The 25136-nt window shown below is 49.3% G+C and overlaps 1 protein-coding gene across 1 annotated transcript in view; it reads left to right on the forward strand.

The window, feature by feature from the left end:
- TGFBI (transforming growth factor beta induced) overlaps positions 1-24738 on the forward strand; it is a 33677-nt gene extending 8939 nt beyond the window's left edge. Inside the window, exons 3-17 of the mRNA XM_012436681.2 lie at positions 5943-6007; positions 7449-7609; positions 7955-8119; positions 8376-8522; positions 10843-10984; positions 14287-14499; positions 15304-15441; positions 16030-16175; positions 16975-17111; positions 17935-18062; positions 20345-20469; positions 21749-21851; positions 22425-22504; positions 23583-23607; positions 24104-24738. Of these exons, the coding sequence (XP_012292104.2) occupies positions 5943-6007; positions 7449-7609; positions 7955-8119; positions 8376-8522; positions 10843-10984; positions 14287-14499; positions 15304-15441; positions 16030-16175; positions 16975-17111; positions 17935-18062; positions 20345-20469; positions 21749-21851; positions 22425-22504; positions 23583-23607; positions 24104-24144 (1816 nt within the window). The 3' untranslated portion in view covers positions 24145-24738. The remainder of the gene's footprint in view (positions 1-5942; positions 6008-7448; positions 7610-7954; positions 8120-8375; positions 8523-10842; positions 10985-14286; positions 14500-15303; positions 15442-16029; positions 16176-16974; positions 17112-17934; positions 18063-20344; positions 20470-21748; positions 21852-22424; positions 22505-23582; positions 23608-24103) is intronic.
- Positions 24739-25136: the final 398 nt, after the last annotated feature.

Here is a 25136-nt window from a genome sequence, read left to right on the forward strand (position 1 = left end):
ATTCCTGTGCAGCCAGCTGGGACCTCTTGAATAATCTGCTGTGGGGAACTGAGATTGGACGTATACCAAATACCAGAGATCGACAAAACACCTCTGTTGGGCAGTGTTTCTTGAAGGTTCTGTCCCATTCTGTAAACTAGGAGGCTGCCTAGCTGACAAGGAATTTTGTTCTGTTGGGTATTTACGTGAACCTACATGCCACCTGGAGTAAGGCCCTGTGGTAGGTAGAAACATGACCCCCTAAAAAATGTCCACATTCTAATCTCCAGTCCTGTAAATATACTCCCTTATTGGAAAAAGAGACTTTGCAGGTGTGATTAAGTTAAGGATCATAAGAGGGGGAGATTATCCAGGATTATTTGGTGAGTCCAATGTAATCATCAGGGTACTTAAAAGAGGAAGGCAGTGGGTTTAGAGTCACAGAAGACAAGGTGATGATGAAAGCTGACATTTGAGTAATGCAACCACAAGCTAAGGAATGCAGGCAGCTTCTAGAAACCGGAAACGACAAGCAATGGATTCATCCCCACAGCCTCCGTAAAGAACGCAGCCTTTGATTTTAGCTCCATAAGGCCAATTTCTGACTCTAACCTCTGGAATTGCAAGATAATTTGCATTATCTTAAGCCACTAAGTTTGTGGTAATTTGTCACAGAAAGCAATGGGAAGCCATCACAGGCCTTATATATTGAGTTCTATAGATGCATTTTTCTTTATTTCAATGTACTTTATCAATGGTCTCATGTAGGACATTGCTTTCAATGAAGTTATTAACAGAGCTTCATTGTTAAAGTTTAAACCTGGAGTTTCTTTAGAAGCTCCACAACTGACCACTTAGTTAATATGAAGCATCTGCTCAGTGCTTCTCATATGTAAGTTTATTTATTCTCATAATCACAGTATAAGATAAATATGATTATTAGCCCATTTACAGATGAGGAGACGAAAGCTCAAAAGGCTTAGGCATCCTGGTCAAAGTCATTCACTGGTAAGCAGAGGAGAGCTGTCCACTTCCCTTTGATGCCCCCAGGGAGAATCAAGCCTAGCAGTTAGTGTCAGTGACTTGGGAGGTGAACGAGTGAGCAGGCCTGTAGGGCCTGGATGAACTACCCCAGGTCTCTCTCTATAGCCCCAAACCTGTGGCTGTGGGTTCCAGAGACAAGGCCTCCTCATGGTCAGAGAAGGATGCCTTTGGCTTAGCCATCAACCTTCTCCAGGTTGCTCACCCCCGGCTGCAACGGGGCTCCCCAAGACTGCTCATCAGACAAGGAGCATGGGAACTGAGGTGACACAGTCAGCCTCCAGGAGCCCCCAGAATGCCCTCACATACTGCACACAGATTGCCACAAATAAAGTACATCCACTTTCTAAAGACTGTCCTCATCACTAATGAGGCTGGCCCCTGGCGAATGTGTAGTGGTTGAGGCGTTTGGTGATGGACAGTAGGTTAAAGCAAGCCCTGATTTTCTATTGGGAGGCTTCAGAATCAGCTTAGCTGTGTTTCCAAGAAACACAGGAGGAAGGCAGAAAGCGAGCCATTCCAGGCAAGCAGTCCATGGGCCATGCCAGATATCTAGACATTATGGGTCTGTGTTTGCTCTGCCATTCCTCTTGGAAACCATGGCACCCTGCAAGGTTTGCCTTCAGTCACAAGTGACTGGCCTACAGGTCCATTCCTTGCTCCAGTGACTTCTCGAATCTAGTTAATCCCTAGGTATTTATGGCCAGAGCAGCTGGCCAAATCCATGAAGCGTAGTGGTTGTTTTAAATTATATTAACTTCTGGTGAAACCCCGTCTCTACTAAAAATACAAAAAATTAGCTGGGCATGGTGGCGCATGCCTGTAATCCCAGCTACTCAGGAGGCTGAGGCAGGAGAATTGCCTGAATCCGGGAGGCGGAGGTTGCGGTGAGCCGAGATCGCGCCATTGCACTCCAGCCTGGGTAACGAGCGAAACTCCATCTCAAAAAAAAAAAAAAAAAAAAAAAAAAAAATTATATTAACTTCTTGGAAACTTATTTTGGGGAGAGAAACCTCAATACTTCTCTCTATCCAATCACGAGTAAAAATGTCATAAGGGACTGGAGAGCCTCCCAGACATCCCTACACATAGACTTTGGGTTGACATTATCTCTTTGCCCCCTCCTTTAAATTTTCTTCTAAATTAGGCACCTTCCCTAATTTAGGCACCTTCCCAGTACTGGTCTGTGACCTGTTAGGAACCGGGCCACACAGCAGGAGGTGAGTGGCGGGCTCCAGCATTCCTGCCTGAGTTCTGCCTCCTGTTAGATCAGCTGTAGCGTTAGATTCTCATAGGAGCCCTAACACTATTGTGAACTGTGCAAGCAAGGGATCTAGGCTGTGCGCTCCTTATGAGAATCTAACGGCTGATGGTCTGAGATGGAACAGTTTCATACCAAAACCATCCCTCCTACCCGCCACCATCTGAGGAAATACTGTCTTCCATGAAACTGATCCCTGGTGCCAAAAAGATTGGGGGCCGCTGTGTTAGGAGATCTGCTTTTTCCGACCTGAGGTTTTTCTTTATTAGATTGTGTCTGGCTGAGGAGAAGCCTGAAGCTTTTAATTAGAACAGCTTTGGCTGATGAGATTAGATTCAGAAACCAACAAATTCGTCTTTTCTATGCAGGGAAGCCTAGGAACTGGGGGGCCACAGCTGGGGGGCGCTATGGTTTCCCTCCTTTACTATGTTCATCCTGGAGGGATGGCATCAGACCCCTGCCTCTTTGATTGCCCCAAGCCCATCCAACCACAGCATCTGTGTTCTCCCTGGGACGAGAGCCAGGTAGCATGGCACACTGAGCTGAGTATAGGGAGAGTGGGGCAGGCCACTGCCAGCCCAGAACATTTTGGTCACGGTTGTCTGAAAGGGATCTCTTCTCAACCTTCGATTCACAGCTGCTCTCTGCTGCTCTGGGGCCATGCAGACCAGTTCAGAAAAGAGCTAGTTTTTGGGGGCAGTTGGAGGCAGGTGGACCACCAGCTTTGACACCTTTCCAACCCACAGGCTGCTACATTGAGGCGGAAGGAAGGCATGATTAACCGCTGCACACCTAGAGAGTGGCAGAAATGCCAGACTGGGCAGCAGGAAGGGAAGTGGATTAGGAGAGAGCTTCCTGGCAGAAAGCCACGCTCAGTTAACCAGGAAAAAGCCCTTGGCGCAGGAAGACTCAGTGGCCTGAGGGACTGAGCCTTGGTCGTGGGGTGTGTGCTGCATAAGCCATCCATGTGTGACAGCAGAGTGTAGTCCAGCCACTATGGGACCCGGGTGCTGAAAGCCCACATGGAGAGGAACAGTGAGTGCTGACAAGGCTTAGCCTTGATCACTTTGGAGACACCCTCTGTGTCTTCTAGATGTCAGACTTTCCAAATCTGTCTGCTATTCTCCAAACATGCGCATTTTCAAGAGCAATGGAAAAAGGATTGGACTTGGTGAAATGCAACAAGAGTCCTAGGTCTGTCCCTACCTACCTACGACCTGAAGAAACCCCTTCACCCCTCAGCATCCTTACAGCTTTCTTTCTGATTCTATCCTGAGTTACACTGCTCCAAGCTGAGACTTTTCTGCTTAGATCTATCCCTTCCTCCTAAACCCCCAACCTCCATTTCTCCTGGTGTCATTCTTTACACAGCCCCCAACATACACACACACACTTAGCCACAGGAACCAATGAGATAACATTTGAGGAGTTGGTTTTCTTTTGTCCTCAATGAAATCCTGGTGAGGTCACTTGAGCTGTTCGGCTCCTTTGTGGTTTTTTTGGGATGGAACTCAGAAGCTAACAATAGGGAAAAAGAGTCTTTGGCCAGCTTGCCCAGGGGCTCCACACCATGGAGAGTACTGTACATGTATGCACAGGGGACCCTGAAATGAGGACTTTGAGGATAACACTATTCCTCCAACTTTTTACTTCACCAACTCTGTGGATTTTCACACAGACACTTCTAGAAAGAAACTAATTCTGGGGGGACTTGACCTAATCCCACATCCCCAGCCCCAGTAAAACAGCCCTGGAATGTAGCACAGAGAGCCTGGAATCCCATGCACAGGCGTCCCTGGTCCTATGGGTTCATGGCTTGGAGCCCTCTCTGGATTTAGCTGGGAAAAGTTGGCAGACAGTGTCCTTTGAAAGAGTTCTTCTCTATCTTCTAGAAATATTGACTAGAATTGTGAGTGTGAGATTGCAAGTAACTTTTGAAATCATCTAGTTTAACTTCATCCCATTTTATAGACCAAGAAACTGAGACCAGAGAGAGAAATGGACTTTCAAGTTCACCCTGCTAGTTACTGATGGATCACAAGCCAAATCTCCTGATTCTAGCACTGTTTCTCTTACACCACACTGCCTTTAAAAGTGTATCAATCAAGTCTTACTTCAGTTGCAGGGGATGACTTTAGTTTCTGAAGATGAAATTGTGAGTCAGTCAAGATCAGTCCCAAGTCAATACCCTGTTTAGCCCTTGTAAGCTCAGGGATGAAAGTTTAGAAAGGTTAGAAAGGAACAGGATAGAAGGAGGACCGGAGAAAAAAGGCAAAAGAGGAAGGAAGGAGGAGGAAGCAAACAGAGAACAAAAAGAATATGCGTAGCCTGTCACTCCTCAGTCATTTCCTGGAGGCCCATTTCTAGCATAGTGACAGCTGCAGCTCCCTGGCCACCTGAGCATCTTTGCTGATCTGTCTCTGATACATACAGATCTTATCAGATAACGGATGAACCAGGTTTCATCTTCACTTAACTAAGTCTTCCCTGAGACGACTCCATTTGAATGAATAAGAGCAGGATGTCCTGGGCACTGCTGAGAGCACCCTCCAGACTCCTAAAGCCTGTATTTCTTCCTAGTCTGCCTGTTTCTCTTCTGGTGATGTCATTAAACATCCTGCGAGAGTCCCACAGTGAGCAGTTCTGTGGTAAAACCCGCTGCAATTAAAGTCTGAGTCCTTTCCTGTCCCAAAGGTCATATCCATGTAGAAGAAAGGGAAGGGAAAGGATGGATGTGTGCATTGGTTCCAGGCCTGTTGAGTAGAGAGCATGCTCACTCTGCTCTTCAGCAGAACCTGGGGATTTTGGTTTCTTAGGTGTGGGCTTTCAGAACACTTCCTTCCTTGCAATATTATTTGAAATTCTCAGTGTTTTGGGCGTCTCCAGAATATTGGGTTCATTAAAGCTGTGTATTTCAGATCTCCAGACAGTGCTTAATGTTTGCATATTTTCCATTTTAAACCAGAAAAAAAATATTCTTATTGATTAATTTTTTGATTTAAAAAAATGTGTATCTTCATAAGAGGAGCTTTATTTTCATTTTCATTTTACAGTTTAAAATTTGATTGTGAAGACGGAGAAAAACTTGGTTGTATATACACTCCCCTCTTTGGTTATTCAATCAAAGAGCTAGAAAACCGTGAGAGATTTAATCCAATGACCACTGCATTATACACATATGCCTTTTACAGATGAGGAAACTGAGACCCAGAGAGATGATGAAATTGACTGGGGATGTCTAAGTTGGTCAGTGACAGATTCAGAGCCAGAGCTGGTGCAGAGTTCTTTCTGCTCCTTCCTGTTCCCTTTCGGGAACACTCACTATCAGATTTCCTGTGAATAATAATGTTGAGGTAAAATCCTTGGTGCTTTATGTTTCCTAGTCACAACACTGAAAAGGCTGCCAGAGTCCTCTGTTCTCCCACTTGGTTTGCTGTAGGTGTTGGCAGCTGCCAGGAGCGTTCTACATAAGGGAGGAGTGAGACTCTCCTTGCTCAGGAAAAGCAGACCTATGACTTAGAAAATGACTCCTAAGAGGAGCGTGTTTCACCCACCATTCCTCTTCCTTGGCTGTGTAGGTGACTCCCTGGAGAGGGTTCCGATGACCTGTGAGGAACAGTGAAGCCCTGCCTAACACAAATGTATGGTTGTCTTGTTTCAGAGTCATCAGCTACGAGTGCTGTCCTGGATATGAAAAGGTCCCTGGAGAGAAGGGCTGTCCAGCAGGTGAAGGAATCTGCCGGGCCTTACCTGTTGGTGTGGGTGGAAGGGAATGGTGAGAGAGAGGAGTACCCACATAAAAGGCAGCAGAGTGTGAATGCGGGCAGTGGCATGAGGACATGGCATTCTCTCCACGTGCCCACTGGCCCCAGGCTCTATGCAAGAGCCTGAGGATGGAAGCTGGAAACAGTGCATTTCCTGAGTTGCTCCTTCTGGCCTCCTTACCACACTGGTGGAGCAGTGCCCTTCCTGGCAGGGCATTTCAATTCTGACCTGTCCATGCCCTTCCTGGCAGGCACAGGCTCAGGCTCAGGCTCAGGCTCAGGCTCTTGGCCTCTGCCTCTGGCTGGGAGTGATTCTAAACACATCCTGCAGGGTTCAGCCTGATGACCCATGGATGGGGCTGGGGGTCTCTGGTGGGCTGGCAACCTCAAGCTGAGGCGGGCTGGTCGCCTCAGGTCACGAGTTCAAGACCAGCCTGGCCAACATGGTAAAACCCTGTCTCTATTAAAAATTAAAAAAAAAAAAAATTATCCAGGCATGGATCCTGTAATCCCAGCTACTTGGGAGACTGAGGCAGGAGAATCATTTATACCTGGGAGGTGGAGGTTGAAGTGAGCTGAGATCACGCCATTACACTCCAGCCTGGGCAAGAAGAGAGAAACTCTGTCTCAAAAAAAAAAAAAAATCGTAAGACTGAGACATAACAGGAAGGAGGGCAATTTGGTTGGTGCCAAAGTCCCTAGAGCATGTGAGGGGAGAGATTGGTGCAGATGGGACCATGGAGGTACTGACTCAAGTGGAAGGACATGTGGGGAAATGGGATAGGAAAAGAAGAATGACCTTAGAAGGGGAGTTCAACCTCTGAACTCTAATTTCAGACTCTTGAAAATGAACATTAAGCTCATTTTGGTCTAAGAAACAAAAAACCAATGAACATGAAACTCATTTTGGTCTTTTAAGGCCTGAGAAACCCCTTCTAAACTTCAGACTACTTTAAGAAATAACATTTTATTACCTGCAAATACACACAGTACTTTGGAGATTTATAATAGTCTCTCATTTTAGTAGAAGCCATTAGGGAACCAGTGTCAATAAAAAGGTAAATCTGTAAGAACAGTTTTAATTAGGATATCTGTTTTCAATGTACATTCCTGCCTGTGTTATCTAAATGTCTGGGAACAAGAGGTTTGCTCTGCCGTGTTTAAAATGATTAAAAATCACCAATTAGTTGAGTTCGTGTAGCGAGGAATTTGACTTACTGAGTTGTTTTAAGGAGACTGTAACAAGCTTTAAGCCCCCCGGAAACAGCCTGCCTTTGTGCTTTCCCACACACCTCCTCGTCCTCTCCACCTGCAGATGTACCATGCTCTCTGGCAAAGAAGGGAGGGTCTGGTTGGGCTGGACCCCCAGAGGCCATCCTTCCTTCTGTCTTCTGCTCCTGCAGCCCTACCACTTTCAAACCTTTACGAGACCCTGGGAGTCGTTGGATCAACCACCACTCAGCTGTACACAGACCGCACGGAGAAGCTGAGGCCTGAGATGGAGGGTCCTGGCAGCTTCACCATCTTCGCCCCTAGCAATGAGGCCTGGGCTTCCTTGTCAGCTGTGAGATGACCCAGGGGACTTTTACGGGGAACTGCCTTACTTCCCCAAGGGGTGGGCATGATGAATGGGAGTCCGTAGTGATTTCCTACTCTTTCGGGAAGCTTTTTCCTTAACCCCTTAGAAAAGGCAGTGAAACTTGAGCTAAAATGTGTCTTACCAGGTGGCGTCTAAAGCCCCCTGTGTCCTAGTGGGCAGAAAGACCTGGGTGCTCCCTGAGGAGGGATCCTTGGCAGAAGAGAGGGCTGGGCTCACGGGGGCTGACAGCATGTTTCCCCAGATTTGCAAGGACCCCTCTCTTGAACACAGAGTCTGAGCCCCCAACTGTCCCCCTGTCCTTCCTCCTAGGAGGTGCTGGACTCCCTGGTCAGCAATGTCAACATTGAGCTGCTCAATGCCCTCCGCTACCACATGGTGAACAGGCGAGTCCTGACTGATGAGCTGAAACACGGCATGACCCTCACCTCTATGTACCAGAATTCCAACATCCAGATCCACCACTATCCTAATGGGGTAGGGGATCCCCAGCCATACTGCATGGCCCTTGGTCCACAATGAACCCACTTCTGTCCCGTGGGTGGGCTGGTTTCTGGGGTTGAAGCTGTAGACAACCATTCGTTTGTGCCTGCTTCTCCTTGGGCCATCTATTCCACAGCTTGTGGAACCCACACTCAGCTACTGTGTTTGAAAACACTGTTTTCTCCTTCCGGGGCTTTGGGACCATGTCTTTGTTCTATGGACTGCTCACCCTTGCTGCTTCTCTGGGCAGATTGTAACTGTGAACTGTGCCCGGCTGCTAAAAGCCGACCACCATGCAACCAACGGGGTGGTGCACCTCATCGATAAGGTCATCTCCACCATCACCAACAACATCCAGCAGATCATCGAGATCGAGGACACCTTCGAGACCCTTCGGGTAAGGGACTGCCCTGGGTGGAGGCCCAGGCTTGGGAGACATTGCCTCTGAAGAGGGGCCTAGCAGGACCTCTTCTGCAGGAGGAACAGAGGATGGCTCCTATAGAGGAACATAGAGCAGGTTCCCCTGAATGCCCTTGAACATGGAGAATCCATTGACCAGATCTAACCTGTAAAACTCCCCATCTGTCTTCCTATTCTTTTTTTTTCTTTTTGAGACAGAGTCTCACTCTGTCGCCCAGACTGGAGTGCAGTGGGGAGATCTCGGCTCACTGCAACTTCCGCCTCCTGGGTTCAAGCGGTTCTTCTGCCTCAGCCTCCCGAGAAGCTGGGACTACAGGCAAATGCCACCATGCCTGGCTAATTTTTGTATTTTTAGCAGAGATGGGGTTTCACCATGTTAGCCAGGATGGTCTCGATCTCTTGACCTCGTGATCTGCCTGCCTCGGCCTCCCAAAGTGCTGGGATTACAGGCATGAACCACTGCAGCCAGCCCCATCTGTCTTCTTTATAAAGTGTTCCTTTCCTTGCCTCCCCTGGAAAGGTCAGTGGTGTGTGGCTGCAGCAGCACAGGGTCCTCTGAGCCCTGGACCTGCACTGTGGCTTCCAGAGGTGGCAGTTCCCACATGGGGGACTAGAATAAATAGCCTATCAGGCTATGTGTGCTTTGGGATCACACGTCCCCATCCTAGGACCCTGGTTGCAACCATACCCATGTTTTCTTGAAGTCCAGAACAGCAGAGAGGCCACCAGTGTGGACACAGAAGTCAAGGGTCTGATTTCCAGCCTGGCTTTTCCGATGGCTCTGGGGCCACAGGAATACTCTTCCTTCCCCCATGCCCAGCAGGCATTTGTCTTACAACTGGAGGGGAAGGCATGTTCCTCTTGGCAAGGGCTACTCAGGAGGAAGTGGAGGCAGGCTGCCCCGTCAGGGTTTTTGCCTTCATTCAGGGAGAACTTCCTAACCACAAAGGATACAAGTGGGAGTACGGCGGTCCCTCCCTAGAGATCTCCAACACAGAGAGACAAACATGCTGGGGCCGGCTGGCACTGACGGGTCTTGCAAGCGTGGATGGCTGTTAGCTGGGAGCCTAGCTGTCTAAGCTCCTCTCCCATGCTTTTCTTCTGGGTTGCTGGAAGGGCAGGGGTCTGCAAGGGAATGATGTTCCCACATAGTTGGCGGCACATGAACAGCAATTGATCTCTTCGAGTCACCTCCTCTTACTGTTTAGATCTGGTAGATATTTCTTTCTTCCTTCTTCTGACCCTCCGTTGTGCCCATCTTTCCTTCTTAAAACATATACTTGTTAGGGACCTGCTACTTCCCTGGTGGTTCTGTGTGCCAGGAGTATAGAGGTGAACCAGGCAGGCAAAGTTCTATTCTCAGTAGAGCTAATATTCTGTCTGGAGAGAGACAACAAAGAAATCAACAAGGTAGCCATGGGCTGTGATAATTTATATCAAATGGGCAGGTAAATAGGGAGTGACAGTACTACAGGGAGGATTGGAGAGTCAGGGAGGTCTCTCTGGAAGGGGTGGCTTTTGAGCTGCGGTCTAAAGGATGAGAATGGGTCTAGTATACAAAATGCTGGAGCAAGAGGACACCTGGTGGAGGGGAGAACAATAGTGAAGGCTCAGGGCAGGAAGGGCAAGGAGGAGGCCAGTGGGTCAGGTCACATGTGAAGGGCATACAACGGGCAAAGGCAAAGTCAAAGTGGCCAGACCGAATCCTCCAGGACCTGCAGACCTGGGAAAGAGTCCGTCTCCATCCTGGGAGCAGCAGGAAACCATTCACGCCTTTAGAAGATCCTTCTGGCTGTGTAGAGAATGGGTGACGTGATCCTTCCATGCATGGGCTCATGTACATGATTACCAATGAATGCCGATTGAGTGTGAGGAGGGCTGCAAGCCATTAGAGTAGGCACAGCAGACAGACTCACCTTGGTCTGAGGGTGGGATGGGGTGGGAGGAGTGCCAAGTTGACCTCCCAAAGAAATGACATTTTAGTGGAAGAAGGAATAGAATCAGAGAAGAAAAGAAAGAGGGAACAGCAGAGGGGACAGCAGGGACAAGGATTTGGGGGCAAGAAAAGGAAAGGCAAGTTAAAGACATGAAAGATGGCCAGGCTGGCTGGAGCTCAGGCCCAGCAAGGTCCCCTAGGGACCATGGTCGTTGGTGAACTTGGATTTGGCTTCTGTTTTCATCTTGGGCTTCTGTAAAAGCCTTGAGCCCTTGAGGGGAAACCAGCGAGACTATGTGTGCATCTTCTGCGGAGAATGCCAGCGCCTCAGGGAGCACTCCATCTTCTCTCCTCCCCACAGGCTGCTGTGGCTGCATCAGGGCTCAACACGATGCTCGAAGGTAACGGCCAGTACACACTCTTGGCCCCGACCAATGAGGCCTTTGAGAAGATCCCCACTGAGACTTTGAACCGGATCCTGGGCGACCCAGAAGCCCTGAGAGGTGAGCATCCTTTGGCTCCTGCTGCTGCCTCATTTGTGCAGCTAGACTGAGCCCAAGACCTGCTCTAGTCCAAGATGGACATGCCACCTGCCATGAGGTGACCCTCAGGATATCCGCTCCAGCCGTGGGTTGAGGCCATCCTGTCCTGTTGCTTCAGCTAACCATGTCTCTCCAGCAGCCACACTGCTCTGAGGGCTGAGTACTGAATCCAGCAGCTTTTGTTTGGGGACAGCTGGACTGAAGAGAGAGGCATAGCTGGAGACCCACAGCTGGCCCTAGCCAGAAACAGGGAGAGTGAAAGGCTCGAATGATTAAGACCAGAGCAAGGCTAGCAGGTAGAGCGACAGCTTGCAGGTGTGGGGGTGGCAGATCCTGGCACTCCTGAAATGGATTCTTCATGCTGACTCTTCACTATTCCTCTGTGTGGCTAGGGACATGGATAAATCAAAATTACAGTTAAAAACCAGGCATAGGCCAGGCGCGGTGACTCACGCCTGTAATCCCAGCACTTTGGGAGGCTGAGGCGGGCAGATCACCTGAGGTCAGGAGTTGGAGACCAGCCTGGCCAACATGGTGAAACCCCATCTCTACTAAAAATACAAAAATTACCTGGGCGTGGTGGCAGTTGCCTGTAATTCCAGCTACTCAGGAGGCTGAGGCAGGAGAATCGCTTGAACCCAGGAGTTAGAGGCTGCAATGAACCAATCTCGTGCCATTGCACTCCAGCCTGGGTGACAGACTGGAGTGGAGACAGACTCTGTCTCAAAAAAAAAAAAAAAAAACAGTCATAGTCAACTTTTGACTCTCCATTTTATATTTCATCATGCCCTCCTTAGTGAGCTGCTAAGTTAGGCAGTGGATTGATTATTGCTGCAGGAGAGGGAAGGAGCTAGCATGTAATGGAGGTGAGAAAGGAGGACTCTGCCTTCCCCCTACCCTGCCCCTTTCTACTCCAGGACCTCTGAAAGGCCATGAGCACAAAGCTGCTGCCTGAGCTCCCTGAAACACAGGGAATGCCCCAGGTCTCTGGTACAGTCCACCACACTTTTCCTCTCAAACATATTCCAGGATGACTGCATTTCTTTTGAATCTATTTAAGCCCACCTTGTCAATGTGCTGTATAAAATGCCTAATGCATTTCAGACACCCTGTACATTTAAAGTTCTCTCCTTCTGTCTGTGCAGGGATGGGAAAGGGCATATTTCTGAAAGCACAGATGGGGAGATGGGATCTGTTCCGTGTCCAGGTGATTATGGTGCCTCTGTGCACCTGGCTGGCACTAGGGATGGTGGCCACGAAAATGAATACAGCACAGCCTTTGACATCAAGGAAATTAAGACCTAGTAGAAATGACAGGCTTAAAAATAGGTTGTTGGGATCTGATTTGGTGACTGCAATGACAGAGATACTCACAGCACAAAATGTGGAATGAGGGAAGGCGCTGGGACACAGCCTCAGGGGGCCCAAAGGCTTTTAGAACTGTACTCCCCATTAAAACATGGTTTGCACATAGCACATTTTTTGCTTTGGAGACCTCAGAACTCATTATAGGCCAGGCATGCCTATAATCCCAACACTTTGAGAGGCCGAGGCAGGGAGATCACTTGAGACTGAGAGTTCAAGACCAGCCTGGCCAACATAGTAAAACCCCATCTCTACTAGACATATAAAAATTAGCCAGGTGTGGTGGCGGGCGCCTATAATCCCTGTAATCCCAGATACTTAGGAGGCTGAGGTAGGAGAATCACTTGAACCCGGGAGGCAGAAGTTGCAGTGAGCCCAGATCATGCCACGGCACTCCAGCCTGGGCAACAAAGCTAGATTCTCAAAAGAAAAAAAAAAGAACTCCTTATCATAAATTGTAAGGAAAAAAGGTCCCTACTTCATCCCTTTTGCAAATCTGCCTTTTCCTACTCAATAACCAGCTTGTTCAGAGCAAGCACACTCTTGTTTGGTGCCGTGGCCGCACACTGGAAGGAACAGGTCCTTGCCCCACCCCCAACAGTCTGTTGTTACCAGCAGGTTGGCAGGCAGGCAGACGAGAAGCAGCCAGGGTTGGTGTGCCCGTTTGAAGACTGGTTTCCAGCTTTGGCCCTCCTCGCCCTCCAGGGCACCCTGGCAGGTTCCTCTACCATACCCTGGACTTCACCTTCCTTCTCTGAGAAGCTGAATCTCCAAGGCGTCATTCGCATAGGGTCTTCTCACCCTTTTTCTTTCCCTCTGGCTGAATGTGGCCAGCACCGGTTTTCAAGGCCATCAACTCGTTTGCAGCAGCCCAAGGCCTTGCAGGGCCTCAGAGCTTCCTCCTGCCCATGACAGTGTGGTTTTGGTTCCCACACTCTGGGACAGATTGAAACTCGCCTCTGTGGTGAGAATAGGGGACAGAGAGCCTTGGTGACCTTGGTGAGTGGCAGCCCAAGCCACCTGCTTGGCCTGGGGTGGGGCGGGGCTCTTTCTTCTTGACTGGTATTTGCAGCTGCCTCCGTCCAGCCCGTCTGGGCTCTCTAACGCAATGGAGGCCAGCAGGAGTCACGATGGGTCAGAAGCCCTCCTTGGGCCTCAGCCCTGCCCTGCCCCCTAAAGTAGCACTTGGACAAGCAAATAAATGATTATGTTTATGATTTATGGGTCTGGTGAATGGGATGGCAAAGACCATGTCTTACTGATCACCAAACCCTAAGATAGATCCTGGCAACTAGTAGACCCCTGGGCTAAATGAACAAAAACCTTGACAAATAAAGTGTACAAATAGCTCAGAACTGTCATTTGCTACGCTTTTCATCTTTTCCTACTACAGTTTCGTTTTTATAAAGGTCAGTAGATTTCTAAAATCCCATGGTAGGCTTTCTTGAGTTTTTCTTTTATCCCTGAAGTTCAGCTACAAATAGGCTAATCACTAACATTTGTTGAATATTTACTCTGTTGTCAGGCACTGTGCCAAGTGCTTTGCCTTCAGGATTTCATGTCATCCCCACAGTAGCCCTAGGAGAAGAATACAGTTCTTATGTCCACTTGACTGATGAGGAAATTGAGGTTCAAAGAGGCTCAATGACTTGAGCAAGGTCCCACAGCTGGAAAGTGGCCATGGGATTCAAAGCAGGCAGTCTGGCCACAGAGCCCCAGCTGCTTTTCTAGGGCACCAGGCAGGAGGTGAGGAGGATCTGGGCCCTGGGGTGCTCCTGCCTCATCTGAGGGTCCTCATCTGAGAGAACAGGATCCTCACAGTATGGGCAGGCTGCAAGTGGCCCCTGAGGTCATCCTGGAGCAGACTCTGACTTGACCTGAGTCTCTTCGGCCCCCAGACCTGCTCAACAACCACATCCTGAAGTCGGCTATGTGTGCCGAAGCCATCGTTGCGGGGCTGTCTGTGGAGACCCTGGAGGGCACGACACTGGAGGTGGGCTGCAGCGGGGACATGCTGACCATCAATGGGAAGGCGATCATCTCCAATAAAGACATCCTGGCCACCAATGGGGTGATCCACTACATTGATGAGCTGCTTATCCCAGACTCAGGTAGGCCAGGCCTGCAGGTGCCTTGGCCCTGCCCAGCCCACCGTCCCTTCTGCTATCCCTGGTGGCAGGGTTGGGGAAATTCAGGGATCTTTGGGTAACTTCCCTGCCTGGACCCAACTCACAGCCTCTCGGCCACTGCAGATGTGTGGGTTGTGACCAGAGTGATGCATCTTGAGCTTCAGACATGCAAGCATAGTGGGGAGCCATTGGAGGGGTCTGGGGACAAAGACACAATCACAGAGGCCTTTCAGAAGATGTGCCTGCTGTGAATGGGCACAGAGGGCCATTTGCTGACCTCAGAGCATGTGCTTTCTCAATAGTACCCAAGCCATCGCAGGGTCACTGACCCAGTGAGAATGACTGAATGGACTTTGGCCTGTGTTTCATTCGGAATCCTAGCCCCATTCTGGTCTTCCGGTGAGATCTGCACATGAGTGAAGGAATCTTGTAGGAAAAAACAAAATGCTTCTACGGCTGTGGTTGCTGGCCTTATCTACTTGGCAGGAGCCATCACGCAGACTGTCTTTCTCCCCAGTGTTAGAATGTGCCCTGACCAAGCTGCCCACAGGGCCTGGGACAGAGGCTGATCTCTGCCTAACTGAGCTCACCTCTCCTCCTGAGTGGTTAGATATTCTAGCGACTGTTCCCCTGATGACACAAGCCTGCTGGGCCCCAGCAGTGTTTGGAGGGGTTGTTGACTCACGAGACGACATTCCTGCTGATGTGTGTCATGCCCCGGGGTGGATGAATGATAAATGAAAACAGCACTTTTAACTTTTGAACCCACTTTCTCCTTCCTTGTAGCCAAGACACTATTTGAATTGGCTGCAGAGTCCGATGTGTCCACAGCCATTGACCTTTTCAGACAAGCCGGCCTCGGCACTCATCTCTCCGGAAGTGAGCGGTTGACACTCCTGGCTCCCCTGAATTCTGTATTCAAAGGTAACATGGGGGAGGCATCCCTGTTAGTTTGTCCCTGGAGGTGGCTTCCCCACCCGTCACCTCCACAACACTCTCTGATTTACGGCACCCCATGGGACATTAGAACTTCCACTCAGCTCAACCAAAAGCAGATGTGACTTCAGCAGAAACTTCAGAGGCTCTGTTGTTTCATTAGGCAGAGCAGAGAATGCATTTGGGGAGCCGTGCCTCGGAACTCAAGACTTAGATCTGGGAGAGCAGAGCATTCCTTTGCCTTTCTAGTTGCAGAGTCACTTGCCAATATATAGTCAGGAGGTCAGGGTGAGGATACAGCTGAGTTGCAACCACAGGAAAGCAGAGAAGGGGGCCAAGTTGTGTGCGTGCCTGCCCTTCTCTTAGGGCAAAACTCCAAACACCCTTGGTTATCTGGATCTTTTTTATTTCTCCACAGAAGATACCAGATGTTAAGGAATATTGGCAGCAGCTTGACTTGGTTTCTCAATCCCTGTTTCCAAACTCAGGGAGGGCTTTTTCATTGTATTCCTCTCCCATCATTCTCTTCATTTCAGGAGCACATCTCTCTGGACCTAACCACACCTTCTCTTGCAGATGGAACCCCTCCAATTAATGCCCATACAAGGAATTTGCTTCGGAACCACATAATTAAAGACCAGCTGGCTTCTAAGTATCTGTACCATGGACAGACCCTGGAAACTCTGGGAGGCAAAAAACTGAGAGTTTTTGTTTATCGTAATGTAAGTTCTGGGTCCTAAATCATGTTCCTTGGAAGCTCCTCATGGTGGGAGGTATATTAGCGTTAAAAAAAAATGTCCTTAATAAACAGGAGTTTGCATGAGAACTGGTTGCTGACAAGGAGGAAAATAATTTCTGGAAAGTATTGATACCAAAATGAGATCCAGCAGAAGGATTAGAATCTCTTTTTCTGGAGGCTTTTGAGAATAAACCACATGATTATCCACCCTATACTGTGAAGGAATAAGTCCTTCTTGAACTCAGGAATGAACACATGGGAGGAGGGATGGGGTTCGGACTCCTTCTGAGCTTATGAGAAGAGCAGCCCCCTGAACTAAAACACAGGCCTGCTTGGTCCAAGAGGTGTTTTCCCTCTTCTGTTGTATCTTCTTTGTTTTCAAACCCAACAATTACCCTGGAATGTCAAATAGGAAGTACAAGTCAACATAGCTCTTGCCTGGGACCAACCAGCACCATTTGGCTAAAGATGGTTATCATCTGTCAAACAAATAAATAAATAAATGGGTTCAATCTATTTATTTGGCCACTGTCAATGGACCTCATGTGTAACTGATATTCTCATTATGGGACCTCTGTGTAACTTTATTGGGGCCTCTCTAGTCATTCTTTCCTTAAGGAAGAGCATTTATTGTTTTATTTCCTGGAGAAAAGACATCATTTCATTCCAGCCTTAATAATCCACCCCAATAAATACTCCTTCATCTTCATGGATGATGACCCTGCTGCATGCCTCTTGGGAGGATAACCAGTCCTTGCTTTCTCTGTCCCTCTTCTGTGCAGAGCCTGTGCATTGAGAACAGCTGTATCGCTGCCCACGACAAGAGAGGGAGGTATGGGACCCTGTTCACGATGGACCGGGTGCTGACGCCCCCGATGGGGACTGTCATGGATGTCCTGAAGGGAGACAATCGCTTTAGGTAATTAGTTCCATTCCTGAGTGGGGCTTCTGCTGGGTGGTCATGCTGGAGCAGGATTTGGGGCCCCAGCTATTTGTCAAGGCTCCTTCCACCTTGGGGATTCAATTAACACTAGTGGTGCACTGCTATGACCTTCCAGACTTGGGATGGGGAAAAGGGGAGGGTTGCCTTGAAAGCTTACATTGGGAAGAAGGGTTACTTCTGAGAGTGTAATCCTCACATGCATGGGAAGCAGGGAGAGGGGACTACATTTTTATCACTGAAGCGCAAGGAAAACATCACTCTCATTGTAAAGCTCCAAGTGAGCCGAAGGCATGTAGTTTGCAGTGTGTGATGAGTCTCTCGCTCTCTGTGCAGTATCTGTTTATTGTAACTGAAGTCCCCTTGTGAGTTTATGTTCCTGCCCTGCTAGCTCCATTTCTGACTTGCTCATTCACCTTGGGGTGCTGTCACATGGAATATTTCCCTGTCACTGACTTCAGCCACCTCCACAAGGGCCTGGAGACCACACCCCTCTGCCCTCCCAGAATCACATCCCTGGAGGCTCAGCTAGTCTCTGGGTCAGCCATGCCTCTGCTCTTTCTTTTTTCTCCTTTCTCCTGTGCCTCTGACCTCTGGCCATTTAACAGAGCTCAGCATTCTTGCTGGGTGGAGGGAAGATGCAACCTGGAATTTGCTCCCTCTTTGGGCACAGGGAGAGCATGAAAACCAAGGTGTGTGCATTCCAGTGGTCTGGGCTCTTCTATCCCCATTGGTGAGGTATTTAAGGAAAATACCTCTCGGCTCCCAGGACAGGTGACATTTTCTGTGTGTGTATCCACAGCACGCTGGTAGCTGCCATCCAGTCTGCAGGACTGACGGAGACCCTCACCCGGGAAGGAGTTTACACAGTCTTTGCTCCCACAAATGAAGCCTTCCGAGCCCTGCCACCGAAAGAACAGACCAACTTAAGTACACATCTCCACTTTTCTAAAGTAGTGATCCCTCGGGGGCCCAGAGGGAAGCAGTTGACCCATTAGGGATTGACTCGAAGGGATTTAATGACAAGACTATTTGTGGAAGTGTGGACAGAATTAAAAGAACCAGCAAAGGATGAGGCCACCCAGGGACTAGCAACCCTGGGAAGCCTTTACTACCCCTAGGCCTGGGGAAATGGGAGGATGAGAGCAGGAACCAGTGAGGTCATGAGGCTTGGACAAGGGCACAGGATGGCAGCCAGAGCCATATGCAGCCACTGTCAGAACCATGCAAGTGAGGGAGGGCACTCAGCACCCCAGCCTCCCTCTCCTTCCACACACCAGTTGCCATCTGGGTCTCCCACTGGCTGATGCACGAGCAGGAGGGAGCCCACTGATGCAGTTCATAGAGCTCAGCCTCCTGGGCAGGAAACCAGACAGAGAGGAGTAGAAAAGAACTGAGGGTGGCTGCAGCCAGCCCAGTCACTGAGGCATGTTTCCTACTGGAGACCTGTGAGCACAGTGATAAAGAAGCCAGTTACTGGCATTGACTATCCCTCCAGACAAAAGCTTTCCCAAGAAGTTAGTCACGGCTCTGAGAGATCTGGTTGAGGATGTTTGGGAGGGATCTAGTGGTTGAGTGGCTAAGAATAACCAGGAAGGTAAGAGTACCTTGCAGCCGGTATGGTAAGGATGAAATAGGATGCCACAGACAGCGTCAGGTACACAGCCCTGGTCAGTAATAGCCATGACGTTGGGGGCCGGCGGGGAGGGGAATGGGAGTTGCAGCGTTTAGCTCAGATGCATGCTTGTGAGAGATGCTTCCATTCTCACAGAAAGGTGAGCCTGAGGAAGAGGAGGAGGAAGGACCTTGGCAAATCTTGGGGCCCCCATTGTCTACACCCACTTCCTGCTCTAGAGCAGGAGAATAGAAAGTTCAGATTGCAGCCAGCTCCGAGGTGAATTTGTGTCCTGTTTAACTATCTTTATTGCTAAATGAATGCCTATGTCTGTGATGCTGACGTATGTTCCTAAGGAGAGGGGAGAAGTTCATTCTGAACATAAACTTTTCATCCTCTGTCCAGCAAGAATGGAATATTACCCAGGTGGCCTGAGCTGGCTTGGCTTTCTTTTCACTTTCAATTATGAGGGAGTTGAGGAGGGGGATGGGGAAAGCTTCCCAAACACACCCTCCCCCAGGCCGGAGGCACCCCTGGGGGACAGAGGTGGTCCAGGTGTTAGAGGTTGGTCCAAGTGTTAGAGATATTGAAAGGACATCCCACACACCCCAAGGACTAGCGTGATTCTGCACTTTCAGGGAATATTTTGCGGAAGGGGAATCTTGTCAGCTCCAGGTTGTGGATGTTTGAAAATCACTTGGTACCCAGTGGCTCCATCCTCTGACACTCATGTGGATTTGTCAATAACCAAGTGAACTCTCCAAAATACTTTAAAACTTCCTCCCTTCTCAGTTTCAAGATGCTGGAAATAGCTGTTCATAAGCCCTGGGGAAATTTAGCCATTTGGCTGGTAATGGGAGTATCCAAGATGAGAGGGCAGCTGGAAACTTTCAGAATGACCTCCCACACTTAATTTGGGAAATGCCTGTGCACCTTTATGGGCAATCAGATGCCTGCCACGGTTGCTGGAGACACTGACGTGGGCCGAAAGGAATGCTGAGACGTGACGAGCAGAGATGCTCTGGAGGGAATACCCACCTCAGCCCTGACCTCATCGGCTCCACGGCTCCTCCACAGTACAGCTGTTGACTCTTTTAAGTTCTCCCTTCAGGAAATAGCCGTCTCAAACAGAATGCGCATTTGAGGGCAGAATGTGTAAATACTGCACTCCTGTGTTATAACTGTCGGGAGCCATGCTGATGATGAAACGTCCCAGATGCTGGTGCTGGAAAGGTCCCTAGCTTTCCAAGCAAATATTTATCTCATGGAAACATGAGTCATACTCAAAGAGGAGTATGGATTAACTCCTTCTCAGCAGCCAGGGAGCCCAGCTGCCCAGAGAGCGTATTTAACCCAGAAGTCCACAGACTGCAGGGGCAGATTCGTGGCCATGAACATGTGCTTTGTGTCCTCTGACCATTAGACAGATTGTGGGTCACAGTGTTGAGTATACAGTGGGAGCTTAATGAGTGCTTATTCCCTGGGCAGGGAGTTCATCTCAGGGGTGACCACTTGCATCTTGTCCTCTGGGCTCTCCTCGACCAGGCTAGTGACCATTCTTGGGATTAACTCTATCTCCTTTTCCCACCATCTGCAGAAACCGCCAAGGAACTTGCCAACATCCTGAAATACCACATTGGTGATGAAATCCTCGTTAGCGGAGGCATTGGGGCCCTGGTGCGGCTGAAGTCTCTCCAAGGTGACAAGCTGGAAGTCAGCTTGGTAAGTGTCCTGCAAATCAAAGGCTGGCTGCACCCTGCCACCAGGGCTCCAGGATGTATCTTACCCTGGGATGGCATTAGACACACACGACCTTCAAAATGCAGCTCAAATCTCTGAGTGTAATTTGCCCAAAGAAAAAGAGAAAAGAGAAGAGAGTCTTCAGGGAAATCCAGTGAGATTATAGGTAGACATGAATAAGAACTTCCAGATTTACAAGGGACTAGAGCATCTGATTTTACATCTGGGAGAGGCTATTAGATCTTTCTTCTCTTAAGGAGATGGTAGGCAATTACTTACATGACTGAAGAGATCAGTCTCTATCCTCACCCCACCCCACCCGCAAACCCAGGGATTCACTAAGTTGCACCATGAACCAGACCATCCCAAGAGGCTTTTTCAGTTCTGACACTTGCTCTGTGAGCCTTCCCTTGCTCTGCACATTGATGATACACATTCCACTTTGTAACTAACTGCAGTAAGAGTGTTCCTAAAGCAGATAGCCCGCCGAGCTCCAGAAATCTCCCTGGCTACACTGGTGGAGACCACTGATTGTGGAGGGACCACTCTTCAGTGTGTGGCTGGCTTCTGCTCCCTGTTCCTCTCTCCTTGTCTTCAGCCATCCTTTGCTCACCAGTTTCTCACCAGGAGCATAGGAAGCTATGCGTGTAGGGTGGTCGGCATGGGGATGACTTGTTTGACTTTAGCAAGTGGCTCAAGAATCTCCTAGCACTTGGTTTCAGATGCTGGGGACCTGTCTGTCGCAGGCTTCTATGCCTCCTACCCCCTTGAGTCTTGTCGCATGGACCCTTCAGGAAGACCTGAGATACATTTGCACTGGGTGGGCCTCCTATGAGAAAATCTTAAGTCAGGCACCCAGGCAAAGTGGAAGGAGCCTTTTGCTTAGAGCAGGAAGCCTGGCTTCCACTTCCAACTGTTCCACCTGCTTAGCTCAGAAGAGGCACTTCACCTGTCTTCAGCCTCAGTCTCCTCTCATGTTGATAGGACAATAATATCTACCCTCCTTATCATACACTGCTGTGATGACTGAATGGTTCACACAAAAGAGCATTATGTAAATTGCAATGTGAAATCCACACAGGAGATTCCAATTAATCCACCGCACCAAAGGTCTGTGAAGGGCAGGGACTGTTTCATTCACCAGAGTATCCCCAGTCTTATATAGGACCTGGCATATGAAAAGTGTTCCGTAAACACTTGGTGAATGAATAAAATAAATGTGCTCTAGTTTCAGCCACCACTCTCTGTTTTTTTCTTTTAGAAAAACAATGTGGTGAGTGTCAACAAGGAGCCCGTTGCTGAGCCTGACATCATGGCCACAAATGGCGTGGTCCACGTCATCACCAGTGTTCTGCAGCCTCCATGTAAGTGTCACCTCCCCATTGACTCTGCAGCCCGTCCCTCTCTCCACGTGGCAGTTGGTGTAGAGAAGGAAAAAATGTCTCAATAGAAAAACTGTTCTAAACAATGATCAGAAGAACATGTAGTTGTGATAAACTGCACTTATGTGACTGATCGCAGAGTCAGTTGGGTACTGTTGGTTTCGAATGCAGCACACTAAGGAACGTGAGGACACGTTGCTCTTTGCAGAGTTGCCCAGCTGTCTGAGCCCCTCGGACACAGCCCAGTTTTCTGTGTTTGTGTGGATGCTGTCCTCACGGTTCCCAGCACCCCTCTTAGAACACTTCACTGCAATGTGTGCTCCTTGCCTCCAGTGCAGTTGAACTTCAGTCCTGCCTCTCCTCATGTATGCATTCACCTTTCTTGGGGCTCTCTCCCCATGACCCAATTCTACTATGAGTCATGAAACATTGGAGAGAAAACATGTCTTTGGAAATGTGAGACAGAAAGCCCACCAGTGGCCTCAGTCATGGTTGTTATGAATGACGTGCTAATGGTTTCTTTCTCCTCAAACCAGTCTTTTCTTTCCTCTTCAGTCAACAGACCTCAGGAAAGAGGAGATGAACTTGCAGACTCCGCACTTGAGATTTTCAAACAAGCATCGGCGTTTTCCAGAGTAAGATGCCTGCTAGGTTTGCACCTAGCCTGAGCAGCCTCAGGTCCTCTGTTTAGGCCATCAAGGAGCCTCTCCAGCCCGTCTTCCTTAGCTGCTCCCCAGGGCTCTCTTAAAACTTCTTCCCACTCCCACTGGGGCATCCTCAGCCCCAGCCTGTGTCAAATTCAGAGTAGAGAACCCAGGCAGCTCCTGGGCCTTCGTGGGCCAAAGCCCAGGCTTTCACACAGAGGCCTCTGAGTCTCAGATCATGGGAAAGCCACTGCTGACGAGAACAGACATAGCTCTGGAAGCCATCTGCCCAAGAGGGCAGCCCATCCCAAGTTCGTCTTACAGTGGCCGGACCTGCCCTGAGCCTGGGCCTCTGGCTCACTCTTCTGCTGTCCATGGCATTGCCCATCCTGTGTGAGGGTGGGGCTCTCCTGGGCACTGTGTGGATTCTGGATACAGGGCTACTGGGCCTGCTAGGCATGTGGAGCCACCCCTTCCTTGCCCCAGTCCTGCCTCCCTGTCAAATGCTCTCTGGCTCTTTCTGAGCTTCCTTTCCTGCTCCCCAACTTGCCCAGTGCCCTGTTCCCTGCTTGGCTCCTTTGCTGCTTCGGGTCAGATGGAGCCTCTTGGGAATGTGAGGTGCCTTACAGAAGGTTTGCACTTCAAGAGAATAGGCTTCAGGGAGCATTCCTCAACCCAGAGGCCTGAAGCATCCTCTGTCACTTTACTTTTGAACACAGGGGTCTCCTTAGTGCCCTCGAGAAGGACTCTTGGCCCTGAACTCCTACTCCTGAGGCCACCCCTGCGCAGCCCCAGCTCCCCCAACTCCAGGCTCTAGTCTCAGTGGGGAAGCCTGGCTTTGGGGTCTCCTAGGAATGTCCACCTAAAGTCACACTTGATAGGGGCTTGCACAACTTATATCTGCCAAGGCCACCTGAGGAACTCAGGGCCTATCAGCTCTACCTTCCCCTTCCTCTTCCTTATCCCAGCATTTTTTCTGAGTAGGGGTGGCAGTGGGCAAAGCCATCGCCATAAGCAAGTGCAGATATAACTTTCACTAGAAAACCTGACACCTTGTGTTTTCTTTCAGGCTTCCCAGAGGTCTGTGCGACTAGGTAAGTCTGGTCTGGGTTTGAAGTCTTTGCATACCTGTTTAGGCCTTACCCCCAAGCAAGCCCAAGCCTGCCATATGCTGTATATAGATAAGAATATCATGGTGCCGTAAAACAAGCCTGGCCTTTGGAGTCAGAACAGCAGGGTGACTTGGAGTCAGACCCAGAACACCCCACTTCCTTCTCGGTAATATGGGGATAGTAAGAATAACAACCTTTTGGGGTTAATGTGAGTCTTCAGCTTAGGGAGCCTGGAAATACCACAAAGGCCTTGGCAGGAGCCCACAGTGAGGATCTAGTTCCAAGCTGATAGGTGCAGAAAACCAGAACATCAGGCATTGAGTAAGAGTGAAGTTTCACAAACCAAAAAGCACCTGCTATGTGCAGGAGAGCATGGCAGAAGGAGGCTGCTTGGCCCTGTTCCTTGAGATCCTGACAGTGTCCTAGACAGACATGGGAAGATCTGCACCTATTTGACTTTACAAACTTCTCTTTTCAGCCCCTGTCTATCAGAAGTTATTAGAGAGGATGAAGCATTAGCAGGAAGGACTACAGGAGGAATGCACCACGGCAGCTCCCCGCCAATTTCTCCCAGATTTCCACAGAGACTGAATGTTTTTGAAACCAAATATCATACTTCACACATGGGCCGCACCATAATGAGATGTGAGCCTTGTGCAGGTGGGGGAGGAGGGAGAGAGATGTACCTTTTAAATTGTGTTCCCCCTAAACATGACTGTTAACCCACTGCATGCAGAAACTCGGATGTCACTGCCTGACATTCGCTTCCAGAAAGGACCTATCCCAAACGTGGAATTTGCTGCCTATGCCAAGTGCCTGGAAAAGGAGCTTCAGTATTGTGGGGCTCATAAAACATGAACCAAGCAATCCAGCCTTATGGGAAGTCCTGGCACAGTTTTTGTAAAGCTCTTGCACGGCTGGAGAAACGGCATCATTATAAGCTATGAGTTGAACTGTTCTGTCAAATGTGTCTCGCATCTACACATGGCTCGGATGCTTTGATGGGGCCCTGTCCAGGTAGAAAAGAAAAGGTATGTAGGGCATGTAGAGCTCAGATTTCCCAAGTGTGACAGAGCCATGGTGTGTTTGTAATAATAAAACCAAAGAAACATATGCCCTGTGTGCATGGTACTGTGTGCTGGTCTGAGGCCATCATGCTCCTCCACACCTCAATTCCACTCTGGAGAAGCTCAGCAAGGAGCCCCAAGGGATGGTTTTTGGGAGATTCCAGCAGCCAGCCCTCAGATACCCAGACAGCTTATGGAGGTTTGAACCTGTCTTTGCCAAACAGATTTTATTTCACCCTCCTCCAGCCCTGGGGTTTCAAGCTCTCAGTGTTCCCTTCACCCTGCACTTTATTCCTCTTATTACTCGGAAATACCTTCCTTCCAGCATGGTGATCCCCTGCCTGTGTGCTGGACTTTTGAGTCCTTAGAACCACCCTGTGAAGTGGTTGCCAGCACAATCCCATTATGCAGATGAGGAAACCAAGGCCCAGGGAAGGGACAACC

Source organism: Aotus nancymaae, unplaced genomic scaffold (assembly GCF_030222135.1).
Source record: "Aotus nancymaae isolate 86718 unplaced genomic scaffold, 86718_ANA_hifiasm-v0.15.2.pri h1tg000064l_1, whole genome shotgun sequence".
Classification (NCBI taxonomy): Eukaryota; Metazoa; Chordata; class Mammalia; order Primates; family Aotidae; genus Aotus; species Aotus nancymaae.